The sequence below is a fragment of the Molothrus aeneus genome, chromosome 4, assembly GCF_037042795.1.
Source record: "Molothrus aeneus isolate 106 chromosome 4, BPBGC_Maene_1.0, whole genome shotgun sequence".
NCBI lineage: Eukaryota > Metazoa > Chordata > Aves > Passeriformes > Icteridae > Molothrus > Molothrus aeneus.
The window spans coordinates 48,315,011-48,341,552 of record NC_089649.1 but is presented as its reverse complement, the minus strand read 5'-3'; the positions used below and the strand labels follow the sequence as shown (position 1 = coordinate 48,341,552).

General features: G+C 38.0%; 1 protein-coding gene across 2 annotated transcripts in view; it reads right to left on the bottom strand.

Moving 5' to 3' along the window:
• The window catches only part of GABRA2 (gamma-aminobutyric acid type A receptor subunit alpha2), a 64,615-nt gene extending 47,667 nt beyond the window's left edge, over window positions 1–16,948 (bottom strand). Inside the window, exons 1-3 of one of the 2 annotated variants that reach the window (XM_066548463.1) lie at window positions 16,684–16,948; window positions 16,497–16,585; window positions 13,845–13,960 (exon numbers count right to left, since the gene is read on the bottom strand). In XM_066548463.1, coding sequence (XP_066404560.1) covers window positions 13,845–13,960; window positions 16,497–16,567 — 187 coding nt within the window. In that variant the 5' untranslated portion in view covers window positions 16,568–16,585; window positions 16,684–16,948. Of the gene's footprint in view, window positions 1–13,844; window positions 13,961–16,496 lie in introns of both variants that reach the window. The other variant, XM_066548462.1, reaches the window with a different exon arrangement.
• Window positions 16,949–26,542: the final 9,594 nt, after the last annotated feature.

The following is a 26,542-nucleotide window of genomic DNA, read 5'->3' as shown; positions in this document are numbered from 1 at the left end:
GAATTTAGAAAACACACAACACATTTGGCAGCAAACCAAAACCACATGTCACACAAATGAAAACTAAAACATCAGCACTAAATCTGGTCCCTTTAGACACTACAGCTTCCATCAGGATGAGGAGTGTTTATAATTACCAGGCTGAGTAATAAATATGACTGCTGCATTGTTCAGATTAACTGGATGAGCATGATGGAGCTAAAATGAACCAGACTGCCCCAACACTGTCTAAAGAATGAGACAGAGGAAGACAAAAAGAGCACTCAAACGAGTCTGGAAGGGAGCAGACTTTGATAAAGTAGAGCAGTAATTATTTGAACTGACCTGAATTGGTGTCATCACACAAGTAGGGAGGGCAAAGTTATTACTCGCATGAGACCATATTTCTGTCTACTCTGTTTGGAGATTTGTGCTACTAGAGAGAAAATCATAACATGTAGGTAAGGCAGAAAAATTCCCAAAATTATTCCAGATTGCAGAAACTTATACTCAGAGGTCTTTATTTCTCTTCTTTTTTTTAAATGTTTGAATTTTATGACCTCAGTACCTAAAGTCATGGAACACCTTGGCAAATTCTGCTGCTTTACACTTCTAGGCTAATTTCAGGTTTAATCTCTGTGCTTTATTCCAAGTCATAGCATTTATAAAGCATCCCATTTGATACACTCACTCTGATGGTCCCTCCTGCATTTCAAACCACATCTAGCCCTAACAGCAGTATCATTTTTAAAAAGTAGCAGCTTCCAGTTTCTCTTTGCAGTTATAATGCAACCAAGTCTGGATTTCTTAACAAGTGATTTTATTGTATAGTGGCTACTGGCTCTTCAAAAACTTCATTTTTGTTGCTTGCTGCATTTCATTGCTTGCCCATCACTTACATAGGCCCAGCTGTTTTTCTAACCAAGATCACTCATTCTAGATTTTATCCAAATTAGATTTCAGAAGCCACTTTGGTTCACATATATATATATTAAATATGCAACATGTCAACTTGCCAGTGAAAGTACAAAGTTATGAAAGTATGCTGTCCTTCAGGACCTTCCCACATTCTAAACATTTAAAAAACCCTAAATTCTTATTATTTCTTGGAAGAACATCGCAATTCCACATCAAGCACCTATAAAATGGCCACAGAATTCAGTGGAATGTCCAGGAAACATAGATATCCATAGATATACATATGCATATGATATACACAGAGCATTTCATTCTTTGGCTACACTACTATTTCTAAGCTAAAACAGACACTGTCACAGTGCTTATTAGCCATGTTAATTATTTAAGGAGGAATTTGGGTTGCATGCCAGAGCCCAGTGAAGTCAGTGAAAAAGTCTTTGCCTAGTGACTACCAGCTTCAGCAGAAGCCTTTGGATGATGTCTGTATCCGTGGTCAGCCACAGCAAAAAAGTTGCCACCCTGGAGCTGAGAGAAACTGTGATGAAGCTCTGGGAAGGATTGTCTTGCTTGTTCTGTGGCAAGCACTCACATCACCAGAAGCTGGCATCTTCCCAAAATTTGCTGCTCTCAGAACAAAGTATGAAACTCACATGTTCCAAAGTCCCAAATGCTGATGATGTCCTCTAGAGATCAACAGACATAAGGAAGCATTGAAAATGAAGATCCTTTCAGACAGATTAATTTTAATGTCTGTGCTTAGTGTCTGGGTATTATAGTCCTGGATTGTATAGTCATTAAAAATGGAGCTGCAGCTCTTTTATCTTTTGCTAGCCTTGTACTTTGCATTCAAGCATGACAGCAACCAATGGTAGAAAGAGGTAGTGCTTTTATTTAATAGAGCTGCATATTAGTGGGCACTTTTAATGCATCTTTTTGCAGCAGTATCCTCAAATATATTTTTCATATGTAATGCTGAATGAAATTCTATAATAGTATTTCAGAAGACTGTGATACACTATGAAAAAAAAAAAATTAGAGAGTGTTCTAATCCTCCTATCGACTAGGCAGCAGTTCCTATTTCAAGCCAGGTAAAATAGCTATGAAGGACAGGAAATTAATGTTTATCCAGACTACTCTATATTCTCAAAAAAGCTAGCCAGATGAATTACTAAAATCAGCCAGAGGTTGTGTGCATGTTAATACCCTAAATACCCAGCATGCTTAAGCACACGTAGACACACACTTTCCTCACACATTCCTGAGCATCACAGCTGCTGAAACACAGGGAAGGAAGGAGTAGAGTTATGGTTTCAAGACACAGCAAAAATCAGACTGGATGCCAAGCTGTCTTTAATTTTTTTATTAACATTTTTTGCCTGGCAGGACAACTCAGGGGATGGTCATGGGTAATAAGCTTCCTGCTAAACAGGAGTCCTGACAAACGACGAGTTCATGGCTTGATCCAACAGAGAATCATTTTAATACTTCAAGAAGCATCTCCCAAATAAGCAAAAAGTACTGGCATGGACAACAATGAAGCAATTTTTAATTCTCATTTTAATATGTTACAGAGTTGTCATTTATTCGTCGATTATCCAGTTAATACTAAAAAAGGTCTTAGTGCGTACAAGAAGTGTACTGTGGCACTCAAAAGTCCCACAGCTGAGTCACTAGAATGTCTCCAAGCTACTTACAGATAACAGTGTTTCCCTGAATCTCCTCTAAAACATACTCCCAGGGTACTCCCAGAGCTTGGATTAAGCAGCCTCAAATTTGTCTTTTATTTTTGCCTATGACAAGAGAATTTGCCTCTGGCTTTCCATGGAACTTTGAGAATCCACTAGGTTTCTATATGTGGAAAGACTATATATTTGGGACTGGAATCTGCTTGTAATATTAAATTAACAGGTTGGATTTTCTACAGGCATAAATTAAAAAAGAGGGTGGGTTTTTTTTAATTTGAAACAATGCCTAATATGAATTTAATCAGAACCCCGTTCCTTAAAGTGCATATTGTTCTAAGCAGAAATATTTGTGAAAATGCAGGTAATATCTACTGCAGATATTATTTTAAAACAGTCAATTACTTTAAAAATAGCATTATCATGCAGTAGCAAACCAGATTATTTATTCTTTAAGAATTCTCTGACAGCTTTTAGTACCCAGCAGATGAAAAGGGATTATTAAAAATGTGACCATTTCCTTATCTCAAGTAACAGGCATTTACATTTCTCCTTTCTCATCTTTACTTATTTATTTATTTATTTATTCATTTATTTTCCCAGGTGGAAGTCTCTTCCCTTTTCCTTTCACAAACTGCATGAGATGATGCAGTACCAAATTCACATTTAAAGATCTGGTAAAAAGAAGTTTACTTTTTGATTCTCACTTAAAACTATTGACACAAACAAGTCCATGAAATGCTATGGAATGCCTTAGGATGGCAGAGTGGTTATATAAACACAGCATTGCATTTATGACTAAAACCTTTGGTTTTCTCATTTATAAACACCACAATACAACTCTCTTCAGCTGCTTCTCATTCGGTGAGCCTTTAAATTATTATTTCAAATAGTGAGAATAAACAGGCATCTACAGTAGCCTTTAGACTGTCACTCAGAATGACACATCTAGAACATTATGCTGGTGTATTAAGGGCAGGAATTGTCCCTTGAACCCATCTCTAAATTCTTGAATATAAACACAGACTTCCTCACCTGTTCCATTCCTTTTCTGCTCTCTGGTGTTGTGCTGAGAGGCTTACACACTTGCAAGAATGGAAAATAATAATAATAATAATAATAATAATAATAATAATAATAATAATAATAATAATAATAATAATAATAATAATAATATTTCCCAATTTCTTGATAGAAGTCTGAGGAACCTATTGTCTTAGAACAACTAGGAATGGATACAAGAAAGAAAAAGGAGGGAATGTGTTGGAAGACAATTATCTCTTTTGGATGAGAGAATCAGCACCAAGCAATTGAGACAAACAAAGAAGAACTAGCAACATTCAGGGCAATCATTCAGTCAGAACATACATTGCCTTCATGTCATCTTGGTATTTAAGAGATGGACAGTATGCAAGTTTTTTAATTAAAACAGAAGAAGATGCTAAATGAAGATAGGTGACTCCAGGAAACTACTTTCACACCAAATATCATAAATGCAAGCAGTCTTGAAAATTTTACAGCATACACCACTTTTTAAACTGATTTCTATTGAACCATATGTGAAGGTCAGTGGTCCATAGTACTGCATTTTATCTTCAATCAACTCTATTAGTCATAACACTACCAGATTATAAAATACTTAATTTATAGTCCGTAAAAAAACATAGATTAAGCAGATGGAACATGGGACACCCAGGTTTTCTCAAACAAATTGCAGGTAAGGACATGTGATCTCTACTGGTTCAACAAAAAAAAATGCATGGGGAGGACCAAATATGTATGTATATACATTAAAAAATGAATGCAGTTTGGCCAGACTAGATCCAATCTCTGCAGCTGCACAACTTCACTGCAGTGTTCAATGTTCTCTGATGCACAATAATCCCAGGTAAGAGGGGAATTGATTTACATTTCTTTCACAGTGTTAAATGCTCCAATTATTAAATAGCCCTCAACATATGGCAAGGAATTAAGGAATGTAAATCAGGAGCCATGTGCTACACAGTAATCACATAAATGGTTCCCAAATAGCAATACCACTTCTGGAAGATTAGCAGAATCATACTTTTGTGATTTACATACAATTTCCACAAACTAGTGGTGAAATACTCTGCATGATAAAGCAAACTATTAATTGGGTGACAGTGGTAAACAAAATTTATTTTAACTTGTGATTAATTTCATTAGAGCATTAACATCTAAAAAAACAGATATAAAAATGTGTTTAAAGATTAATATTGGCATATTAAAGTCCTTTGATTCTTATAATTATTAGACTTTTGACAGTAAAAAAATTTATTAGACTTTTGACAGTATTAATTCAAAATCTTCTGCTGCTGCTTTAATTTAGCAGTTTGGTGAATAGTACAGCAACACATCCTCTATACCTGTTTCTTGAGATGGATGACTCATTGTTGAACAACTCTAATATCAGAAATTTAAATGCATGCATATACCATAATGATAACATTTCTTATCTATTCTACTTTCAAGTTTCCAAAGGATATTTGAAAAAACGATCATTCAGCTGCTTAAATCTGCCAAGTTTTTTAAAAGTTGTCAATGGTTAGTATGACAATTTTATCTTCTTTCTCTCATCATCTCTTTTGTTCTGCCCTCCTTCCCTTTCCCATATTTATTGCTCATAGTGGTTTTTCACCTTGGCTTGTATTACGCTAATGCTAGGTTGTTGAAAAAGAGCTTTTTTTTCTACTTCATATATGTTATTTGAAGTATTTAGAAGCTACTTTTAGATATTTATTATAGCCATGAATACTAACAATTAAAACAGACCAAAATACTGGGAAAAAAAATAAAAGCATGTGCTGTTTTTATATATAGACAATTACAAGGTCCTCCTCTATGATCCTTTCTGATGAAATACCTCTATCTCTCTCTCCACACTATTAATTCTAAAAATTGGATGCACTAGATTGTGCATTGAAAAGGTTATTCTAAAAGACAGTCACGAAATGGTAGCATTGCAAGAAAACAGAAACAGGAATATGCAGTCAGGAGAACTGCCAGAAGCAACAGATCTGTCTCAGACCAGTCAACAGCACCAGAGAACTGTGTTGGCACAAAAGGAAAACCATTTTATCTGTGGGTAAAGGATAATCTTTGCTTTCTACCCACATAGGAGCCTGTCTTCACATCATTTCAACCTCCTCCATCCAGTTCCACTGAATAAGAAATCTTTCAGGTACAGCTGGATGTCAGCAGCTGTACATCGATATGGCAGGTCTCACCTGGACTTGGCTAACTCTATATTTAGACGGAATTAGATAAATTCATCAAATTTTGGTCAAAAAAGACAGTTGGGCATTTTTTATAAGAATAGACAAAATAGACAGGTATTTAGAATGAAAAAGGCAATATAAAAACAGAAGAATGAAACAGGACGAGCCTTGGAAGGTATCTTGGGACACTTTAGAAGGGTAGTGATTAGAGGTTCCTGGATGCTTCCTGAGGAGGTGTTGATCTCTAGGATGCACAGTGTTGCGCTGCTTTTCACTTCCCTGTACATTGCTGAAGTAAACTGAAAAGGATTTGATGAAATACAGTGCCTGTCCTTTAAAATACTGTCTTTTCACATATTTAACCCTTTTCAGGACTTCAGCATAAGGTGATCGTAGGAAAAATGTGGCTAAGACTACAAACAAGGGTATTTCTTCTTCATTTTTGCAGATCCTGTCTACCCAAAATCTTATTTTTTTCAGTGGGGTCTTTGTGAATAATAAGCTCAAGAGTTATACAACACTGCTGTTCTGAAGCAGTTTAAACCTTTCATTTACACAAACTTTTTCCTTCAGCTATATCTTCAAGATCTAATATACTAATTTTTTTTTACCTTTTCCAAGTAAGATGGAAAGCTGCAGCCATTATTTCAATGTCTTGCTGGCCGTCAGTTAAAGAATTTTAGAGCAACTAAGTTTAAAAAGAACCTTTGGAAGATCCAAAGCAGAGCAATCTCTGAAAACACAGCAAGTTACCCAAGTCATATTCTGTCAAATTGTGAGGGTCTCCACAAAGATGGAAACTCCACCACAACTCTGAGCAGCCATTATCTCTGTATCTGTTGAAAATCATCAGCATTGGCATAATAGTTATGAGTTATATTATAACTATAACAGTTATGAGTTTGCCTAGAAAAGCTAAGGAGGGGATGAAAATAATTCTTTTTTTTTGTTCCTTTTAGAGTATGTCTCATAAAGACACAGTATTGTTACACTGTTTTGCCACAATCAGGCCTTAAATGTAGTAAGAGCCCATTCTGCTATGCAGAATGAACGTCTCGTGGCAGTTTTTTCTTTATAGGTGCTAAAATACGGAAGATATATTGAAATGTATATTTACCATTACAGGGCTCAAGAACAAAGGTTATGAAAACCCCAGTCTTTTCTACACAAAGAAGTTGAAGGAGTTATACATGCCCATTTAATCCCAAGTTTTTAATTTTCATTGAAAATAAAATGTCAAAACTTGCCAATTAATTGTCTTGAAAGTTATGCTTCACTATTTGCTTAAATATTGGTTGTTGTCACACAAGTAGAAATCAACATCACTAAATAGTGATGCAAGTCATACCACAGTGATATAATTGGCATTTTTCCTTAAATCAAACATCTTCCAAGGTCCACTTTTTCACCTTTATGGAGGGCAGTGAATTCCAAATATTGTCTGCATCCTATGCATCTAAACCCAAAATGTCAAAGACCATCAATGCTTTTATAATAAAATAATAATTGATTTAATAGCTCTTCACCAAAATCTTCAGAATATCTTTAGATAATTATAAAACTGAACAAGAGATCTCTATAGCTTCCTTCTTACATTCTTAATTAGCACTCTTTTTTTGGTATATCTTCCTTAAGAAAATATTTGAAATGTAATTCTCTGTGTGTCTCCTATAAAAAGAATATACAAAACTGAGTACTCCATGGGTGCATCACAGCCGTAAACATGAAAGGATTTCCCTGATATTCTTTATAAGTGTAACCTAGAATAGCATTAATTTTGTATTATACAATCTCTTCATTTGTACAGATTGAATAATAATTTTTTTCATTGTAAGTAACATATACATTGATTACTACATTTTAAATTAACTTTTTGATTGGTTAAAATCCACTAGTAAAAGCCCATGAAATCCATAAAAATACCCAAAGTTATCCTGGATGAATTTCTAATGTGCTTAAATATTTCTGAAAATGTTTTAGAGTTAGATTATTTAAATAATAATTATATTTCCAATTCAGGTAGCTTTATGCAAATTGTATCATTATACAAGGGTAATAAAAACTTTGGAACTATGATATTGCATTCCTTTGGTACTTAGCTATTTAAACTAGTCAGCCTGAATGACAAGTAGTTGTATGTTTGAGACAGAAAAAAAAATCATTGCAAGATTTAACAAGATAAAAGGCCTTAGTGGAAAGTAATCAACAGTAGAATACCTTGGATACCAGCAAGACCACTGCTTCTCAACCCTTTCCTAAATAACCCAGAATAACTGCATGACAGATAAAAAGTGATGGTTTTGATTTCTTTGTCTATCAAATCTGACTGAAAAGAAATGTAAGCACCCCATTAGTCTGATTTACAATGAGCACCAATGAGCTCCAGAGAAATCTGCAGTATCTGCTTTCACAGCTTCCTTGCAGATAAGACAAAAGTAAGCAAAGCTCTAATTCAGCATTGGTGTCGTCAGCAGTAATTCTAGCATTAGAAGCAAATGCTGATGCTTTGCCAGGAGAGAAAAAAAAAGTACTAAATATACATGTTCAGTGAACTGGGAGAGCCTCCCAGACTAGCTCCTCTATGGGCACATATAACTACTGTACAGTACCTATATTTCTGTTAACTCATCTGAGGCAGAGCATTTGACTCTTTGGGATGGTGCTGTTGAGGCCCAGAATTGGGTTCAATGATCCTTGTGGGTCCCTTCCAAATCAGCTTATTTTGTGATTCTGTGACTTTTTTGCTTTGCATTGTGCAACACTTTCCCCAGAGTACTATGCAGTACTCTGCATAGCTGTAGCATTAATTTTATTTATATGTCTTCACTGTTGATTTATTCACAGACTTCAATAAATAAATAACCAAATAACCTCTGTCTAGTTACTCAGCCCTACACTATACTAGACAATTTTTCTGATTTGTTCTTAAGTATCAAAGAGGTTTCTGTAGGTTTTTTTATCCTTCCACTTTCCTAATGAATCATTCCCTGGAATGCTTATAGCTACTGAGTTAGTTCTGTTCTTGCATCTTAGCACTGTCTGCATGCCCTGGATAAGTTATTAATGAGATGTTCATATCCTGTTCTCTATTGCTTCTCCATTTTTTACAAGGAATGCTTTTTGCCAATATACATTATCCACAGCTCTAACATGAGTTTCTCACTGACTCCTCTGAAAGCACCATTATGGCCAGATATTCCATGAGTCCCTTCCAGGTATGCCCAAAAGAGGAGCATACCTACAGTAGTTTATCCCTTTGTGTCCCAGCATAGCTACAAGGACAGTGGGCTTTTAGAAGATGCAAGTGCTGCTCTGAATTGCTCTGGACTAGCACTGGCAGAGAGATATTACCATTTCCAAAATATTAACCTGGATCAAAGAAAGCCTAAGGAAGCAACCAGAACTGAGATGGGGAGCTGCACTTTTTCCCTTTAAAAACAGTAGTGGAAGATTTCTAGTAGTGCTCTGCAGAAAAAAAAAAAAAATAGACAAAGAACCTTCCTTTATGATACTCTGAATTTGCATTAAGCATATTTGGGGCTGACAAACACCATTAGGTTTGGCTAGGGGACTAGCCAAATGAGGGTCCCCAGGCTAGGGACTGCTATAGCTACAAACTCTTCCAAAGCTCATTAAAAACTCTGAATCACAGTGATATATAAATACAGTGCCCTAAATTCAACATATTCCAGATTATCAGCATATGACCATGGCTGCGTTTCCTGGCAACTGAAAACCTCCAGCTAATTGATAAACACACACACACACACACACACACACACACATATATATGGATACAGCTCTCCTGATCCAGGCAGGAGACAAAGGTAATATGTGAAAAAATGAGTTTCCCTTGTGCTCATATTGGTGAGCACATCACAAAACTTTTAATCACCAAGTCTGATATTCTGATAATGATATACCATTATACTGATTCTATGCAATGAAAGATCCAGCTCTCCAAAGATGAAAGATCACACACAGCAAGTGCTCATTGCTGACCATCTCTCTGATAACAATAGTCAGAAAGAATTCCCCTCAATTCTTTTCAGTTTTCCTGTTCAACCGATTTACAAAATGTTGGGAAAAAAGAGGATTTGGTCTGTCTGTGTGAGAAATGCAATGCAGATGCTTGCTTAAAGCAATCAGGACATTTCAAAGCAGAGATGGTTCCTTCAAAATAGATTCACAGCGCATTTAATTTTTACCTACCTACTGTCTTATCTTCCTCTTTTTTTAACAACCATCATTCAACTCTTTGGTTACAATAAGAACACCATTCCTGAAGCTGATGAGACTGACCACAGTTTGCAGAAGGATCCTGACATTTCCATAGATCTTTTCAATATCAATATGGCACTTGAAACTTTAGGCTATGAAGTCCAGTCTTCTGCCCTTGTAACTTCCCTTTTCTTTTGCTTTGCTGCTTGTTTCTTTTCTCCAACATTTAAGTTTTCTATTCAGTTCTGTTTTATAAGTTTCTGAGAGTAGAAAAGACAGAAGTTCTTTAGCTGTTGGAAAGGCTAATTTCAGATGTGAGAAAGTAAAGAAGACTGAATAACTTATGGAGATAGTCACATTACTGAAGTACCCAGCATGATCATGTCTGTTCATGGGGCAGAGGAGAGCAGACAGATAATTCAATCACTTACAGATATTTTGGTTCCTTGCTTAGTTTTAGTGCCCATTAATGTGTGTATTTGCTTTTCTACTTGCTAATAAAAAGCAAAAGATTTATGAAAAAATGTTAGCCTAAGTGTATTGCAAACATTACAGCAAATAAAAAGAAGAAAATACCTTCATTACTTGTAGAAAGTCATAAACAATGAAGGTCTGTATGAGTTGCCATTTGCATGGCTATATTTCATATAAATTAATGCTAATGATACAGGAAAATTTGGTTTGAAGTCAAACTTGTAATTTATTTTGTTGACTAAACAGAAATGGCATGGAATGTTTGGGTAAAATGGTTCACTTCAGAGCTGAAAGTACAGTCAAGAGTGTTCCAGCTGCAATCCTGTGCTTAGCATAAAATGAGTACAGAGAAAATATTATCTCCCCTCAAATAAACCCATGCTCATCCCTATCAATACAGCAGGCTGGGGTATATAGCTAAGTCATATGAGATGTCTCTGGCTTCAGGAGATGGTGCAGTGTCATCTTCCCCCTGCCCACACCCATTTTGCAGGTCATTTCATCATTGTAGTGTTCATACATCACTCAAGGATCCCAGCTGCTAGGATAGCCAATAACCAACAGCCAAAACCTGTTTATCTGACTGAGGTGTACCACCAGTAAAAGTTAAACCTTCCTCAACAGCTTATAGAAAATAGTACTCTGCTTTGAATTGCATCAGTAAAGCATCAAGTTACATACTGTCAGTAGTCAGACTGTGTCCCAGTAAAATTAATTACAAATCTATCCCTTAATTCAAGAACAACCTCCAAATCAGACATTTATTTAGCTGGATTTAATATACAGACTTTCAAGAAGCCTGTACATTTCCTTTTTGTTGGTCAATAACTAGATAAAATGGTAATATCAACCCAAAATATTTCATTACTAAAGGAGCAGTTTTTTACAATGAGCTAAATTCTTGCTGCAAAACATCTCTGAAAATGTCTTTCACAGCAAGTGAAAGTGGGCTGATGAACAGCTCTTGCTTTCAGACAACTTCAGAAGGATCTCAGACCCTGGACTATTTCTGTTGTAGCATGTTAGGCCAGATTGTGATCCCAGTCATAGCAGTGATATGTGCACGACAATGCAAACTGCTATGCCAAAGTAAACATTCTGCTGCATTCAAATGAGCTATTTCAGATTCATATAAAGGGAAGTGAAACACAACTGAGACTAGGTATCTTAAATTAATGATGTGTGGCATGGTCAGAATGCAGTCATCTCTTGCAAAAACACTTTTAGAAAATCCCAGGCTTACTAGGCACATACTGTTAAAAAACAGAAGGTTAATTATTTCCACATCTCTTTTCAGACTACAGGTCAGTATAGAAAAAGGAATAAACTGCTAGAAAATTCCTGAAATATGAAGCTAAATAATTACTAAGCACTATGTACAAAAGCCTTGTTTGGTATGCTTTGTATCATGAATTATCACAACTGCCATTTACAAGTGTTCTTTAAAACTGTAAGAATCCATCCATCCACAACTGAAGTATTCTTGAGGATTAAGATTAATGTGTCATGAATCTCCACGGTTTAATATGCATGACACAGTTTCATTTCACACATATTCTGCATGGGTTGATTGCCATGTATACCAATATCAAACAGATGTTAATTCTTTAATTTTTTGTTCTCAGAGTATGTTTTAATTATCTATGAGGTTTCATAAAGAAAAAGAAGGAGGTTATTTTGAAGCAAATTTAGTGAAAAATAGAAAAATCCATTAGGTCTGTATTTCATGTTCTCAAAAATATTATTTCAATAATAAAAAAATTGCTTGATATGCAAAGGAACTGTAGACTGCTCTCATTAAATGGCTTATTCCTTGTAAGCAAGAAAACTTTGACTATTTTTCTAATAAAATGCATTATATTAAAAGCCCTGTCAATTCAACATGAGTTTGGTGATATGAAATGTTTCTGCAAGTCATTGTATGTTTACACTATGCCTAAATTCCTAAATTTGAGTATATTGCAAAGAAATCAAAACTCCACGTAAAAAATTACTATATAAATTCTGGCATCAACGGTACTATAGGTCCCCTGTATCATCCAAATTAAGAAATCTTTGAATATAAAATATTTCACAAGCCTTCACTGTACAGAGGCCAGAAATGGAAATGAAAAGACATCCTAGTTTAAAAGCAATGCATAATGAGAAATCTGTTTCAGTCAGCGTCAGCTCCCACTTTCTGCTACGTCAGATTCAAGCCACAATTCCCCAGGACCAGAACAGCAACAGAGCCACAGGTCAGGATGGAATAGTGTTGGATAAAAACTCTGAGCTTTAACTAATGCCTAATTTGATCAGAGCTGTTATTGTAATTTTCATGGAAGTTGGAGTGTGTCTCTAGCTTTGGGCCTGATCTTCCTGAAATCAACAGGAACAGGAATGGCTCCCAAGGATTTTGTACTGGAATTAGCTTCACCAAGCTGAAACAGTCTCCAGGTTGAAAATTACAATTACCAAAACCGTTATAAATAATAATAATGGCAGTAGAAGTGTATATTTGAATCATACATGTCAATGTTGATAGTATAAACACAGATAAACAATAGTAGTAGACAAAATATTGTCAAAACTGAGATATTCAGCCCCTCCCTATGTCATAGATATTTTTCTGTACACAGTAATATTTTCAACACCACAAAAATTATTTAAATTTCTTGCCAACGTAACACATACTGACAAAACATGGCATACAGCTTTAAAATCAAAATGTGAACTGACATTTTGAAAAATAACTGACAGTCATGGCACAAGAGTGCAGTGACCTCTGTCCTCCAATATTCTCTTTTTCTCTATTTTTTTTCCAAATGCTCAAATAAGTGCAAGGTGCCCAGAAATTAAATGTATATTACCATTGACACCCCAATTCCAAAGAAGTCAAAATCAAAACATTTTCACTGAACTTACTGGCCAAGGAACAAATCTCAAATGTGGAATTTATATGCATTGCACAAAACACTTGTGCAGATTTCTGAAAACATACACCTTTTAGATTGCAGGGAATTAAGCCTGGATTCCTTGTTCAACCAAAATTCCCTGACTGGAATAACAGCTTTAGATGTTATTTTTGTTCACATTCTGTTTTACTATGTTAAAACACCAGATTTTTTTCTTTTTACTTAAGATAAATGTGTGAAAATGCCTTCTTTCCATTCATAGATGTTATCTTCCTCAAACTTCAAATGATTCATCTGGGTGAATGTAGTTATAAATAATTTATCAAGATGCATACCAGTTGTTAGGGGAAAAAAAACCCCGAAGGAAGAATATCACTGCATAAAATCTGAACATTAAAATTGATTTTTTAAAATCAATCTTTAATTGGTTGTATTACCTCCTAATCCAGGTCTCAGGCGATTATCATAACCATCCAGAAGTCTGTCTAGAATTCTTGTAAAGATGGTGATGTTATTCTTAGCTTCGTCTTCCAGGGAGTCAGCCAGCACCGATCTAAATGGATATTTTACATTTTAGAAGGTGCTAAGTATGTTTTAACATACACTCAACATGCATTTTTTTCAGACAGGTCATTACTTGCTGCATTCCAACAGGAAAGGTGTATTTAACAGTATGCAAATACAGAATTTCTATATAACAAGTTCAGACATATAAGGGTCAACAGAATACTACTTAAAATATCCAGGAAGTCATTTTCAAGTAGTCTGTACTTGTATGCATCATTGCATTACTGTGAGTGCTGCTTCCAGCTCCCCAAACACCATTAGTGGAGGCTGCACTGGTGCAAAACCCTAGAAGAGCCTCCCAGGCTTTGGTAGGATGTCACTCCTGGGCTGATAACCCGGGTTCCCATGCACAAACCCATCTCCTTCTAGCTCTGTTATCTGTCCTCACTTAGGCATACTCTATCTCTGGATAAATCCTGTGGATTTGCCTCCACCCAATGGTCATGTAATGTACATGACCAGAAGAACTAACATGAGGGAAAACTCCAGCGATCATGCTCAGGGAGTCCTCTGACGCCAGCAGTTGGTGGGAGGGAACACCAGTGCTGACTAGCAAGCTGCAGGGTAGCTGTGGACAGCCTTCATCTTTCTAAAATGCTATTTTGTCATAAAACGCACTGTCTGATACTCCATCAGATGCAGACAAACCTTATAAATGTTGGATGGAAAAAGGAATCATAAATGAAGTGTCAAGAAGAATCTGTAGAACACTGATGGCTTCAAAGTTCCCCAATAAAGAAAGAGACATTACAGCCTTTATGGATCAAATCTCAGTGGGACGTTCTAGGAGCTGGAATATGAACCTGCTGCCCAGCCAGCCGTGGTGCCCCACAGTCCTCTGGAACCTGGGCACCCAGACCAACAGGGTTTGTGCCAGGGAAGCCCTGACACACAGAAAGCCTTACACATGCAAATGTTACCGTGCCAACAATTTTAAGCACCATGCATGTGAAATACATGAGCTCATCAGTCTTAACTACTTAAAACCAGCACACTGGTATCAAGGAAGTAAAGCATCATATGCTACGCACATTACCATTTATATCTTTTTCAGCTACCTAAATTTTTAACCCTAAATGTTTGAGTATTAATCATCTTGAAATGAAGATATTCTGAATGCCAAAACAGCAAGCATGTTTCCTCCTCCTCCAAACCAAAAGTAGGTTTGGGTGATATTTTCACTAAAGCAAGCTATAAAAGGATTAAAGACAAGGCTGTATGTTGGTCCCAGCTCAAAGCCATAAAGAAGTATTTAAATGTAAATCATTGCAGTCTGTGCTTTCCATCATATAAACCATAGAATCGACCCAAATCAGATAATTTGTAAAGAACCCATGAAAATGCCATGTGTGATTTTACTCATGTGTCAGTTTTTTCTTAGTTGCAATAACCTTTTCGGTTTGTAAAATGTATCGTTGTACTCATGGACTACCAGAGTACGTCTCTGCCATTTTTAAGCTTCTTTTTGAGATACAACAGTTTTTGAACTCAAGATCCCACTAAAAATATTAGATCAATATAATTACATCAAATTAGGGTCGAATCCTGCAAACTTTACTCAGGCATAAAGTCTTTAATAACGCTTATAGTCTCTTTGACGTCAGTAAGATTACTCACTTGAGTAGGGTTTGCAGGATCTGGCCCACTGTGACTCAACTAATACTGCACCATAGTTAGGTATAAAGTGAAATAGAAAATACAGTTTCAGAAAATATTTTGTTCACTGGGAAACAAACAAAAATATTGGAGACATGTTAAATCATAGGAAACTTGCATTATATAGCATACAATCTTTACCATATTAGGACAAGACCTACTGCAGCCACAGCCAAAGCAAGTAAATCAAAGTTACAAACTACAATTAATTATTGTGTTTAGAGACTGTGAGCAACACAAAAGTGTAATGTAATAAAAATTACTTGCTCTTATGCTGTCACTTTAGAAATTGAGAACTTTACACAACATAAGAAAAGTTGATTAATAAATGATGCTATTGTTTTATTATATGTGATTGTGAAGTTGTATGCTATCTCCACCTAGAGGTTTAAGGCTTAAGCATCATTTTGAATTCTATTATGTTTGACCACAAAAAAAAAAATCAAGGGAAAAAAAAGGCATGGCCATATTAATAAATATACGAGCATTATTTTAAGGACAGTGATTTGCAGTGAGACTTCATAAAAATCTATTTCTCCATTTTGTATGGTACAGAATCACAGTCATGCAGTAGCTCAAGTCTTTAAGATCCAAAAAAGCATTTAAAGAAATTGTTATTTTAATGGTGGAATAAAGCATCAATTCACAAACCGTTTAAGGACAAGAGATCAGGCTTTTATGGTCCTTAAACTACATTCTACTGCATTTGCTCTCGAAACTATGTAATACTGCATTCAAACAGCTAAGAAAGATTTTTTTATTACGTTACTACATACTGTACTTTTATAACCCCTCACACAAGCTTACCCTTAGCAGATTGTAACATACACGTTCGCACTGAACAACGAAACTAAATATCCTCTCACCTCGTTGGTAGCCACACCAATAAAACGAGAAGAACCAACTGCATCTCGGAGAGTGCCAGCTTCTTCTTCATCGCTGCTCTTTGCAAAACCTAACGGTGCAAGAAAAACACAAACCCACTCTCAGCCACAGTCAGTCTCCGCCAAGCAGTGCTTTCAACTTAAACCCGAGGAAAATATGTCACTTCACTGGAGAAAGGAAACCACTGGATTTCCGCAGCACTTTTCGGTACTAGCAACTTATTGTATCTCCATCTTTCCCAACGATCCTGCTCTGTGCAAGGAGGCAATGTATGATCAGAAGTGGCATGTGAGCCGGCGCATCAGATGCTTTCCTGTTCCGTGATGTGAAAGCCCCGAGACGAAAAGGAACAAAAAATAAAAACGGTATGTATGGGAGGATGGGGGTTTAACCACCCCTCGCCTCACTACGGCACACCGCAGCCGGGGGGGCGGGGGGGCGGGCGGGAGGCAGAGTCATGCCATTCGCCGGGGCTCGGTGCGGGGACCGACCGCGGGCGAGCCGCCCCCCGCCGCCGCCGAGCGCCCAGCACGTTTGACAGCTGCTCGGCAGAGCACCGGCGGCCGCCGCCGGGGAGCGCAAGGGGCGCGGGGCGGCGGCGGGGGCAGCCCCCGCAGGCAGAGAAGTTGCGGAGCGCAGCAGAGCCCCCGACACGGGCGGGCGCTGCCGCCGCAGCTGCGGACCCCCGGGGACCCTACCTGGGAGCAGCGGGCGGGCGGGCGGCCGAGGCGGGGAGGGAGGGGAGAGGGAGGGAGGCAAGCAGGGAGGGAGGGGAGGCGGGTGCCGCCGGCGAGCGGGGCAGGCGGCGGCGGGGAGCGCGGGGCGGCGGCGGCGGGCGCGGCCGGGACCGAGCGGGGACCGAGCGGCGGGCGCGCGCGCGCGTGCCCGCTCCTGCCGGGGCGCGGGGCTGCCCCAGGGGCCGTCACGGGGCCGCGCCCGCCGCCCCCGCTGCCCGGCCCGCGCGGGACACGGGGGGCGCTGGGTCCCCGCCGAGGGGCACCGGCACCGGCCCGGGGCGGCTTCCGCGGCCTCGGAGCCCGGAGCGGGCGGGCGCGGCAGCGTTGCCGGTGCGCGAACGAGAAACGGGGCGAAAAGCGGTCCCCGGAGCGGTACAAGACATTTTCCGTAACCCTCCCTCCTCAGCCTCTCAGTCGCCTCCGGTCAAGCGCGCGTTCGGCGGGGCACAGCCGCGGCAGCCGCGCCGCGCTGCCCCGGACTGCGGCGGGAGCGGGGAGCCGCCAGCCCCGGCTCCCAGCCCGCTGCCGGCTGCCTCATTAACATTCCCTTCCCCGCTTGCCCACTGGCACAGTCTAATTGGAATGCAGAGAGAAGAAAAGTCTATCATTTAATGTGAGCTCAGGATGAAGGCAGACAAGGAAACAAACCTCGCTTGTATTTTTTTCCTTTTTTCCGCCTCAAATTGCATTACTTTCTGTTGTATTGTCTTTTAAAGTACGCTGCCCTCCTTTCGTATATGCAATCTTTCTCTGGTACTAACTGGATCGCTGCTGGGATTCGTTCCCATTGATTTCAGGTTTTCCAGTACAAGTAGAACAGGACAGGCTTAATAATTAAAGATAAGGGTTTATATTTAGTGTACCCTCATTTTGCATTGTTAACTCGGAAATAATTAAATAACGCTGGCAATAATATTTCAGCCCTCTTTTTGCATTTTAAACCAATCCTTATCTATCTCCATTCCTTTCAATCTAACTGCCCAAAGCACCATCTCAATTATCCCCTCTTAATGTCACTGGCCCGCTTTTTGTGTTTAACTGAAATTATTCTGATGAAGTTTGGTCCTGAATCAATACCAGTCCCAACATGAACATGTACAATAGGATGCACAGACATGGAAGGGGTCGGGGGGAGGGGGGGGCAAGGAGGGAGGGGAGGGAAATAGGAGAGAAAGAGACGTAGGAAAGAAATAAGAAAAAAATTCTTAGGCTACCTATTGAATTGGGGTGTTCCTGCTTCCTAATTGTTGCAGTTTGCAATTGGTGGTGTCCTTGTTTCCTTCTCCTTTCATGGTTTAATGACTCCACAGTAGAGGATGAGAAACAGAAGAAGGAAGAAATAAACTTGGGCAATCAAGACAATTTGCTCCTTCCAACTTAGAGATATTTTGTAAATTGGAATAAGACTGAGAAGAGAGAGGGAATAAGCTGAATATCTTTGCTTTAGAATAACCTGTAAAATGACAGCCCAAACTATGGAAAATTACAAAGATTAGGACACGGGAGCAAAAGCTGAAATCTGAAAAACACTCTTTCAGCAACCATCTAACCCTGGCTGTGTCTAAGACACAAGGCCCTCATCTCTCCCTGTACAGATGTGAAAATGTGTTCTGTTCACTGTCAGTTAGGTATCCATGGTGGATCCAAAGTCTTCTTTGGATCTGCCTCTAAGTCCCAGATATTAGGAATTAACAACTGATACTAGATGCAGAATCAACCCTCATAGTAAAGAAAACTAGTTTTAGCTACTTGTCCTAAGAAAAAGTGACTTCACAGATATCAAAATTGAGGGAGAAAAAGAATCACTGAAAGTAAAGTCTTCAGGATTTATTCTTATATGAAACACATTATGTAATCCAAGCAGAATGATTTTTTTTCCTCAGGTTTTCATGCCATTCTTTTTCAAAACATACTTCCAGTAATAATAATACTGAAGCTATAATCTAATTTTCATATGTAAGTTGCAACAAAAAATTTTAAAAAACAGATTCATTAAGAAGAGCAGTCACAGTGGCTCCTTGTTGCTGTGATAGCACATTGTCACTCCTCAAAGGCCACACAGGGCAGGTATGTATTTATGCTGAGCTTGTGCTCATAGACTTTCCTAAGGAAAATGTGCTAGTTTATAGGCTCTAATCACAATTACCCATGGTGCTCTTTGAGATTTGCCATAGCTTCATGCGTTGAAGTCATGCTTCAGATTAAAATTTTTAAATAAACCCTCATACCCATTTTAAACAAGTTGGACAGGCCTGTGAGGCATTCCAAATCACAGAAAAGCTGAGTACAGGGACAAACTATGTGGCAACAAGAAAAATCAGAGGCAATATAATTACTAACAGAGAGAAGGGGTTTTCTGGTAGGCTCACATACTTACAACCTGTGCTGCTGGTGAACTAGAAAGTATTTGGGAAGAAAACTGTGGTATTGCTGGGCTGTTATTGTTTTGTTGGGTTACATGCAAGCATAGAAGCATAGCTCAAATGTGTTAGCTCTAGGTGATTAGAAAAAGTGTGTTTGAGCCCCCTCAGGTGCACAGTCAGCAGGGAACCTTTCTTCCCTTCTGCATTATTATTTCTGGTATGGTATTGAATGCTGTCATTTATTATTGGATTTCAATTAACTCTAAGTGATATGCGGCATCCAACACCTCACCAGGGTTTGTGAGACTCCCCTGAGTCCTGATGCAAGCACCCTGGAAAGTGGGGAGTCATGCCCTTGGTTTGAATAGGACTTGAAATAGTCCACAGAAATGCAGCAGGTCTCCAAATTGTTACTTTCTAAGTATAAATAACATATTTTACTTAAAAGGCTTTATTTCTTTTGTGCTATATTTGCTGCAATATATAAATAGAATTCAATCCCTATTTTGATATTTAAAAAAATCTTAAAAACAAACAAAGGACCTTACAATCCTATTATCCCCCTTGCCAAGGATCTCAAAACTCTGCACAGGCTGATAAACGATGTTTCAGAATTCTTTTGTGAGACTGGAATGACTTCCTCTGTGAGCACAAATTGAATAGCAGGGTAGGTATGTGACATTTCATAACCATTTCTTAGAGTTTAGAGGTAATAGAAACACAGGAGAGGTTAAGCCAAGGCCTCAAGTCATTATCCAGACTGAAAAACACTAGATTGAATGCTTCCTTTAAAATTGTGCTTAAAAGAATCATCTATATGACACAGTTACACCATCCTTCAGACAAAATAAATTACTCAAAAACAATACCTCCGATTTGTAGCCACTAGGGAGGTCCCAGTAATCATTTTCTGTCATGGACATAATCAAGTAATGCAAAACAGAACTTAATGCATAATTCTGATCTGGGGTACATTCTTCAGTATAACATTTCCGGAAAAACAATTGGCAGATTGAGGTAATCAGCATTTACTTTGTACTGCTTGAGAATAATCCCCACCCTTATATCTAGGCCAGCAGCACTCTGAGCTGTAAGGATATAAACAATAATCACTGGAGTTAAATGAAGTGATGCATATGTGTGAAAATCGAAGTGATATATCAGAAATTTTTGTATGTGATAAGTGGATATTTTTAGTATAAATTCTGCTTTTTATAAATATTCCTATCTCTAAAAAGACATAAAACATATTTCAATATGATATTAATTTTCTCATAGACTGTTTCATCCTTTTAAAATTTCTATTTCCATTAATTAAATAGTTAAATATAAGCTCAAGTGTTGAGATATATATCCAAGACATAATTTCTATGTAATTTTAAACATGTATGCTATCTTATTTCTGTAAATAATGATGAAATAAAATGTTGAGGGGGGAATTCGTTTTTGACCCTAGACTGGCTCATCATAGAGATACATGATTCCTAGTCTAAGAAAAAAGAAGGAAGAAGCTGGCTTTTTTCAGGAGCCCCTTAAAACCATAATGGAAATCAGATTTCTGTAAGAAGGTTCAGGTGTCCAAAACTCCTCCTCCTTATGCAAAATTGCAGCACAAATTTCTAAGAGTTGAAATTATTTTGAGATGCACCATCCATCACTAGATGCTAGTATAACAAGGAAACACAAAAAATTCTTGCAACTTTGTGCAGTACCCATCATTGTAAGTGTCTGAGCAACTTTTCAATTTGACTGTGTCACTTTCAGATTGGGAAGGGTTTCTGTGCTTGTCCAAAAGCTCTGACTATCATAGTCTTCCTGACTGAAGAGCAAGAGCAGAAGCAAAGGGCCAGTGCCAGCTTTATTTCAGCTGTGTGTAATCGGCTTTAAGTTGCTTTCCAATGTGCCCTGAGAAGTACAGCAGAACAGGAAAAAGAAATGAGCTTTCCCACCTTAAATATTGATGAATGTTTCTTCTTTCCCAGGATTATACTTCTCCCAGATTTGGACCTTAAATACCAGATGAGGATTTTTAGCTTTCTCCAAAAAAAAGATATCTACAGAAGGAGTGAGCAGAGAGTCTTTGCTGTCTATCAGGAGTAATGAAACTTTCCTCATCCCTTTAGAGTAGATCTTCCTTGGTGGGAGAAATGCAGGACAAGCGACAGAGGGCAATGTAACACATTTACCAGCTGGGACAGGAAAGCTCCAGTAAATAGAACTGGCTAATCACTCTGGGTCTGAGTTGAGAGGGAGATCTGTTTTTATAAAAGCAATGCTTTTCTTCATCTGCAAATCCCTGTTTTCTGTTGTATAGCTTACAGCAAAATGAGACCTTTGCTTGAGTAGACAAGGTAGGATGCTGGAAATGAAAATACATGTTAAATTGTTCTATAAATATAATTATTTTTGTGTTTTTTGTATAAATACAGTTTATCTTTCCGTTGAGTATTTCTTGGACTCTGAAGATGTTTTTAAGGTAAAGCAACACACTTCTATGGTGTTTCATGTCTCAGGTGTCCAGTTTGGGGCAAGTAGAACTTTTATTAGAAAGAGAGAAATATACTTAATTTCAAAAAATCAGTGTTACAATATAGAACTATTTTGAGTTCCCCTTTGTTTGAATATATTTTAAAGCTCAAAACCAAATCCTTTTGTATTGCTACAATGAAATTGATATTCAGAGAAAATTTTACAAATTTATGGCCAGTTATAATCAACTCTTTTTCCAGGAATAGAAAGAAAGGAAAGACACTAGACTTCTGCCACTTTGTGTGGCCTAAAAATTGCCATGTGCTGACTGTGCAGCCTGGTAATATGAGGAATCATTCGTCAGTGGTTATCTTTGTTTCTGCAAAGGCCTCATCTCCCCCTGTCAATAGCTGATACTGGCCATCCTAAATAATGTTTGATGCACATGAATTTATCAATGACCACAGGATCTGCCTAAGCCTCAGGGCCTCAGACAACTTCCTAGAGAATGTGCTTCTGAACATCTCTTTCCAGCACCATAATGCAGGCTGTAGGCAGATGACACGATTAAGCAGTGATATTTCTATGTTTAAAATATCTATTTAATTACTTAAATTCTGCTTGTGGGGATCTATTAACATGAAAGATCAGTTAAAATAAGCAGAAAGCTAAATGGAGTATAATATGACAAACAAAGGGATTGAGGAGGGATGAACTTTTCAGACAAACTGGTTCAAAAATACTGTCTTTTGTGAATAAGCACAAGTCACTCTAGAACAAGAAGCACAATACAGACCTTCAGATTGCCTGAAAATTGCTGAAGTTGGCAGTTCTGGCAGTGCCAGATTTTGAGCAGAAAATAACCATGGGGCATTTATTCCTACCAAGAGTGCCTTTAAATTATAAATTTAAAATAATGGATGTCTTTCTAAATTCCTTATTAGAAAAATTCATCCTTTGGCCTTATTTCAGTTCTCCTCAAAAAAATGGCCAGAATTCAGTTAGCAGTCTGTTCCTAGTCAGGAATGCTTTTGTTCCTGATCCAAGACTACATTATCTTGGGTGGCAAAAAGTTTGCATTTTAAAAATGATTCTGCCTCCCAAGACTTCAAAGAGTTTCCTCCTGTCTTTTACTAATGTTAGCTAAAACACACACAAAGGTGTTCTTCTATCAGTAACAACAAATAATCCAAAGACAGTTCTAACATGAAATGTCTTGCCTAGCTTCAGCAAGAACAACAACAACAACAAAAATCACATCACTCCATACTTGCATTAACACAAATGCAGCTTCTGCATCGATGGAGTCTAAGAGGAGAAGTGTTATGCTATGTCCCATGTTTTTTAGGAAAAAAAAACAACATAAACCATATAATTGCTTAGGGGTGTAGCTGTAGTTTATAACAGTCTGCTCACATTTTGCAGAAGCATGGAGCTATATATATCTGGGTTAATTGACTGCCATTACAGTATTTTTATGCATTTAAAAGAAGAATTTAATTTTTCAGCACACTGCAGATGACATATTATGCAGGATAACAATTAAATCATAATATAGACAACTGCATAAACAAACTGCTGGATTTCAGTGCCTACTCTAAGTATTGCTGTTTCATAAACTGCCCCTTGCTGCAAGAAAGCTTCAAAGCTGGGCAGAGGAGAACCACCCCAGGACCTGAGGAGGTGGTTAGATGGGTTCCTCAGCCTGCCCTGGTGGAGGAGGTAGAATTACCCAATGATTTCTCCTAGCATGCACCTAAGCTGGCAGTATGAACCCTTCCTTCACTCTTCCTTGCTTAAGCACAACAGATCTTAGTGTGGATGAAGGTTGTCCATCTCATCTCTCCTCACTTCCAAACATGCAGATGCCAAGTATAGCCCAGAGCCTGAGAAAAAGCTTCAGCCACTGTCAGTCCAGCTGCGTTCCATTGCTTTGAGAATACTCCAGGCTAAAAGAAATAAATAAATAACCAGATAAATGGATGACAGCTCATATAAACAGTCCTGATTTACCTTCCTCTCCTTTCAAACAGTGAATCACCAGTGAAAGGGTGATGACTCACTAGGGGAATCCAAAACATGCTTTCTCTTTCATATGTGAGTCTGCAGTAGCCATCCATGCTCCAAAGGGGGAGAAAACTGGGCTGCATTTAAATATTCATTTTCACAAAGCTGAGTCAAAGCTGCTGGTAAGTGCCAAGGGATTTTCAAGGAAAAACAGCTGCCCTCATATCTCCTGGATGTTGTGAGAATGTAAAAATAGTTGCATATGGCAGATAGTTTATGTCAACACAGTATTTTATTTGTGAGAGTCTGGGTAGCAACTGCTGGACACAAGACAGGATCTGCAATAAAAATAATATGATTCTGTCTACATGTAAGAACTGTGTTACCCAAAAGCTCTGCATGGTGCTATTCAAGTTTCCACACAAAAAGGGGTGTCTGGGGTAAGACTTCATTAAATATCACCAAGATTATTTGAGAAGAGAGCTTGTGTCCTTTTTAATTGATTCTGTGGTGAGCCTTTGTGCTCTGTGCTCATTCTGATGGTCTCTGTTGTCTCTCTAAGAACTGGACAGGTTATCACCTTGGCCTGGCCAGTCCCTGGCATGGGTGGACAAATTGCCTGCCACATTTTGGGAACATGGCATCAGGCCCCTCTTCCCTGTTTGGGTTTCCCTTTTCTCTCTGCACAATTTCCTCACTGTGCCACCTGGTTTTAGAGGCTTGCTTTAGTGCATTGCAAGTCCCTTTTTCCTGGGAAGCCCTAAGGGATGCTGTGGGTGCACAGGGACAGCTCCTTCCCCACCCTACCAGGTGAGTGCAGGGTCACATTTGATGGAGGAAGCTTTTAGCTAACCACAAATTGCCACTATACTGAAAAGCAGGCACGAGGATGGCCATATGTCACAAACATGCTTGTTAGCTGGGACAAGATGCTCCCCAGCACTGACTCTCTCTCAGCACCTCAATCTGTTGTCACAAACACCAGAGGCAGAGGGACAGTGATCTGGGATGCAAGAGATTGAAGAAAAAAGTCATTTTTTAATCTAATTTACTGAGTCACACAGCTTAAACTTCTAGCTTTACAGTCCTCACAGAATTCCCACTCCTCTCTTTTGCTTCCCGTTTACCACAGGCAACAGTTCACCAGGAACCTCATATTGTCATATCCTTGATTGTAATTTTTTTAAATTATGTATTTGCCCAACAGGATGATTTCCACTATAAAAAAAGTATATGTGGCTGTTACAATTCTCAGTTTCTCTTCAAGGAAAAAATTGTAGCTGAATGGAATCCTATTTAGTTCTTGAAATTGTAAAGGACTAGCAGGGGATTCTCTTTGTATAAGGATCTTTCTATTGCTCCAAACCTAAAGCCTACATTAAAATCTGCAGCTAAAAAAAAGAGATAAGTCTACCACAAACCAAGAGCTTACATTCAAGAAACTGAAGGAAACATGCAAGACAGTCTTTGTGCACTGTTTATATTAGAGGTGTACCTGCAGCCCAATTTGGCAGTCTTATAGCATTCACAGAGATGTACCTTCAGCCCAATTTGGCAGTCTTGTAGCATTCACAGAGATGTACCTGCAGCCCAATTTGGCAGTCTTGTAGCATTCACAGACTTTCATTGGGGTAGTTTGGATTGCAGAGAAAAGTCTTTCTTCTCTGGATTTTACTCATGAGGGACTGGATTGAATCCCTCATGACTACATTCAAGAAATGGAAAATACTATTTTTTTTCTTTCTGCATAGCAGCACATCTATCTTTAATTCAGTATAAACAGAGTGTTTTCTCTAATTAATTTTATCATTAATTAAAAAAATATTTAAAAAAAATCAAATGGATCAAGTTATTCAAAGAGATTGTAAAGATTTTTTTTTAGATATAATTTATTTACCCAATTGTCTTTCTTTTTTAGGGTGATTTTCTTCTCAGCTTTCTGCATTTTTTATCAGCCTGTTTCATTTTAAGAAAAATCTCACAGGCTTCAAGCTGCTCCTGTGTTACATCATTAAAACCCTGGGAAAATTACTATTCCAAAGTTAATTGTTACTAATATTTTAATTTTGTGAACATTATTGTAAATGTAAAATGAGTCTTTGGTGTTCTATCCCTTAAAGTGAAAAAAATATTTTGGCATTAAAGAATTTTGTACTTCACTGGTACATCAGCTGCATTGATAACAAGTCTCAAAAATTATAAACAGTACTTGTAAAGACATGCAAGTCTTCTCAAATGACACAGTATGGTTTTATATGGCTGAAAATTAAAGAGTAAATTTAAGTTTATTCTGAATACTGTTCAGACATATTATTTTAACAAAGAGTGCTTGTTTGCAGTTTTCATTATTTTACATGTTCTGTACTTCAACTCTCTCAAAACTTGGTAAAACATTAATCACATGCCACCAGTTGCATATTGTTGCTGTGTTTCCTCAAGTTTTTATGTATC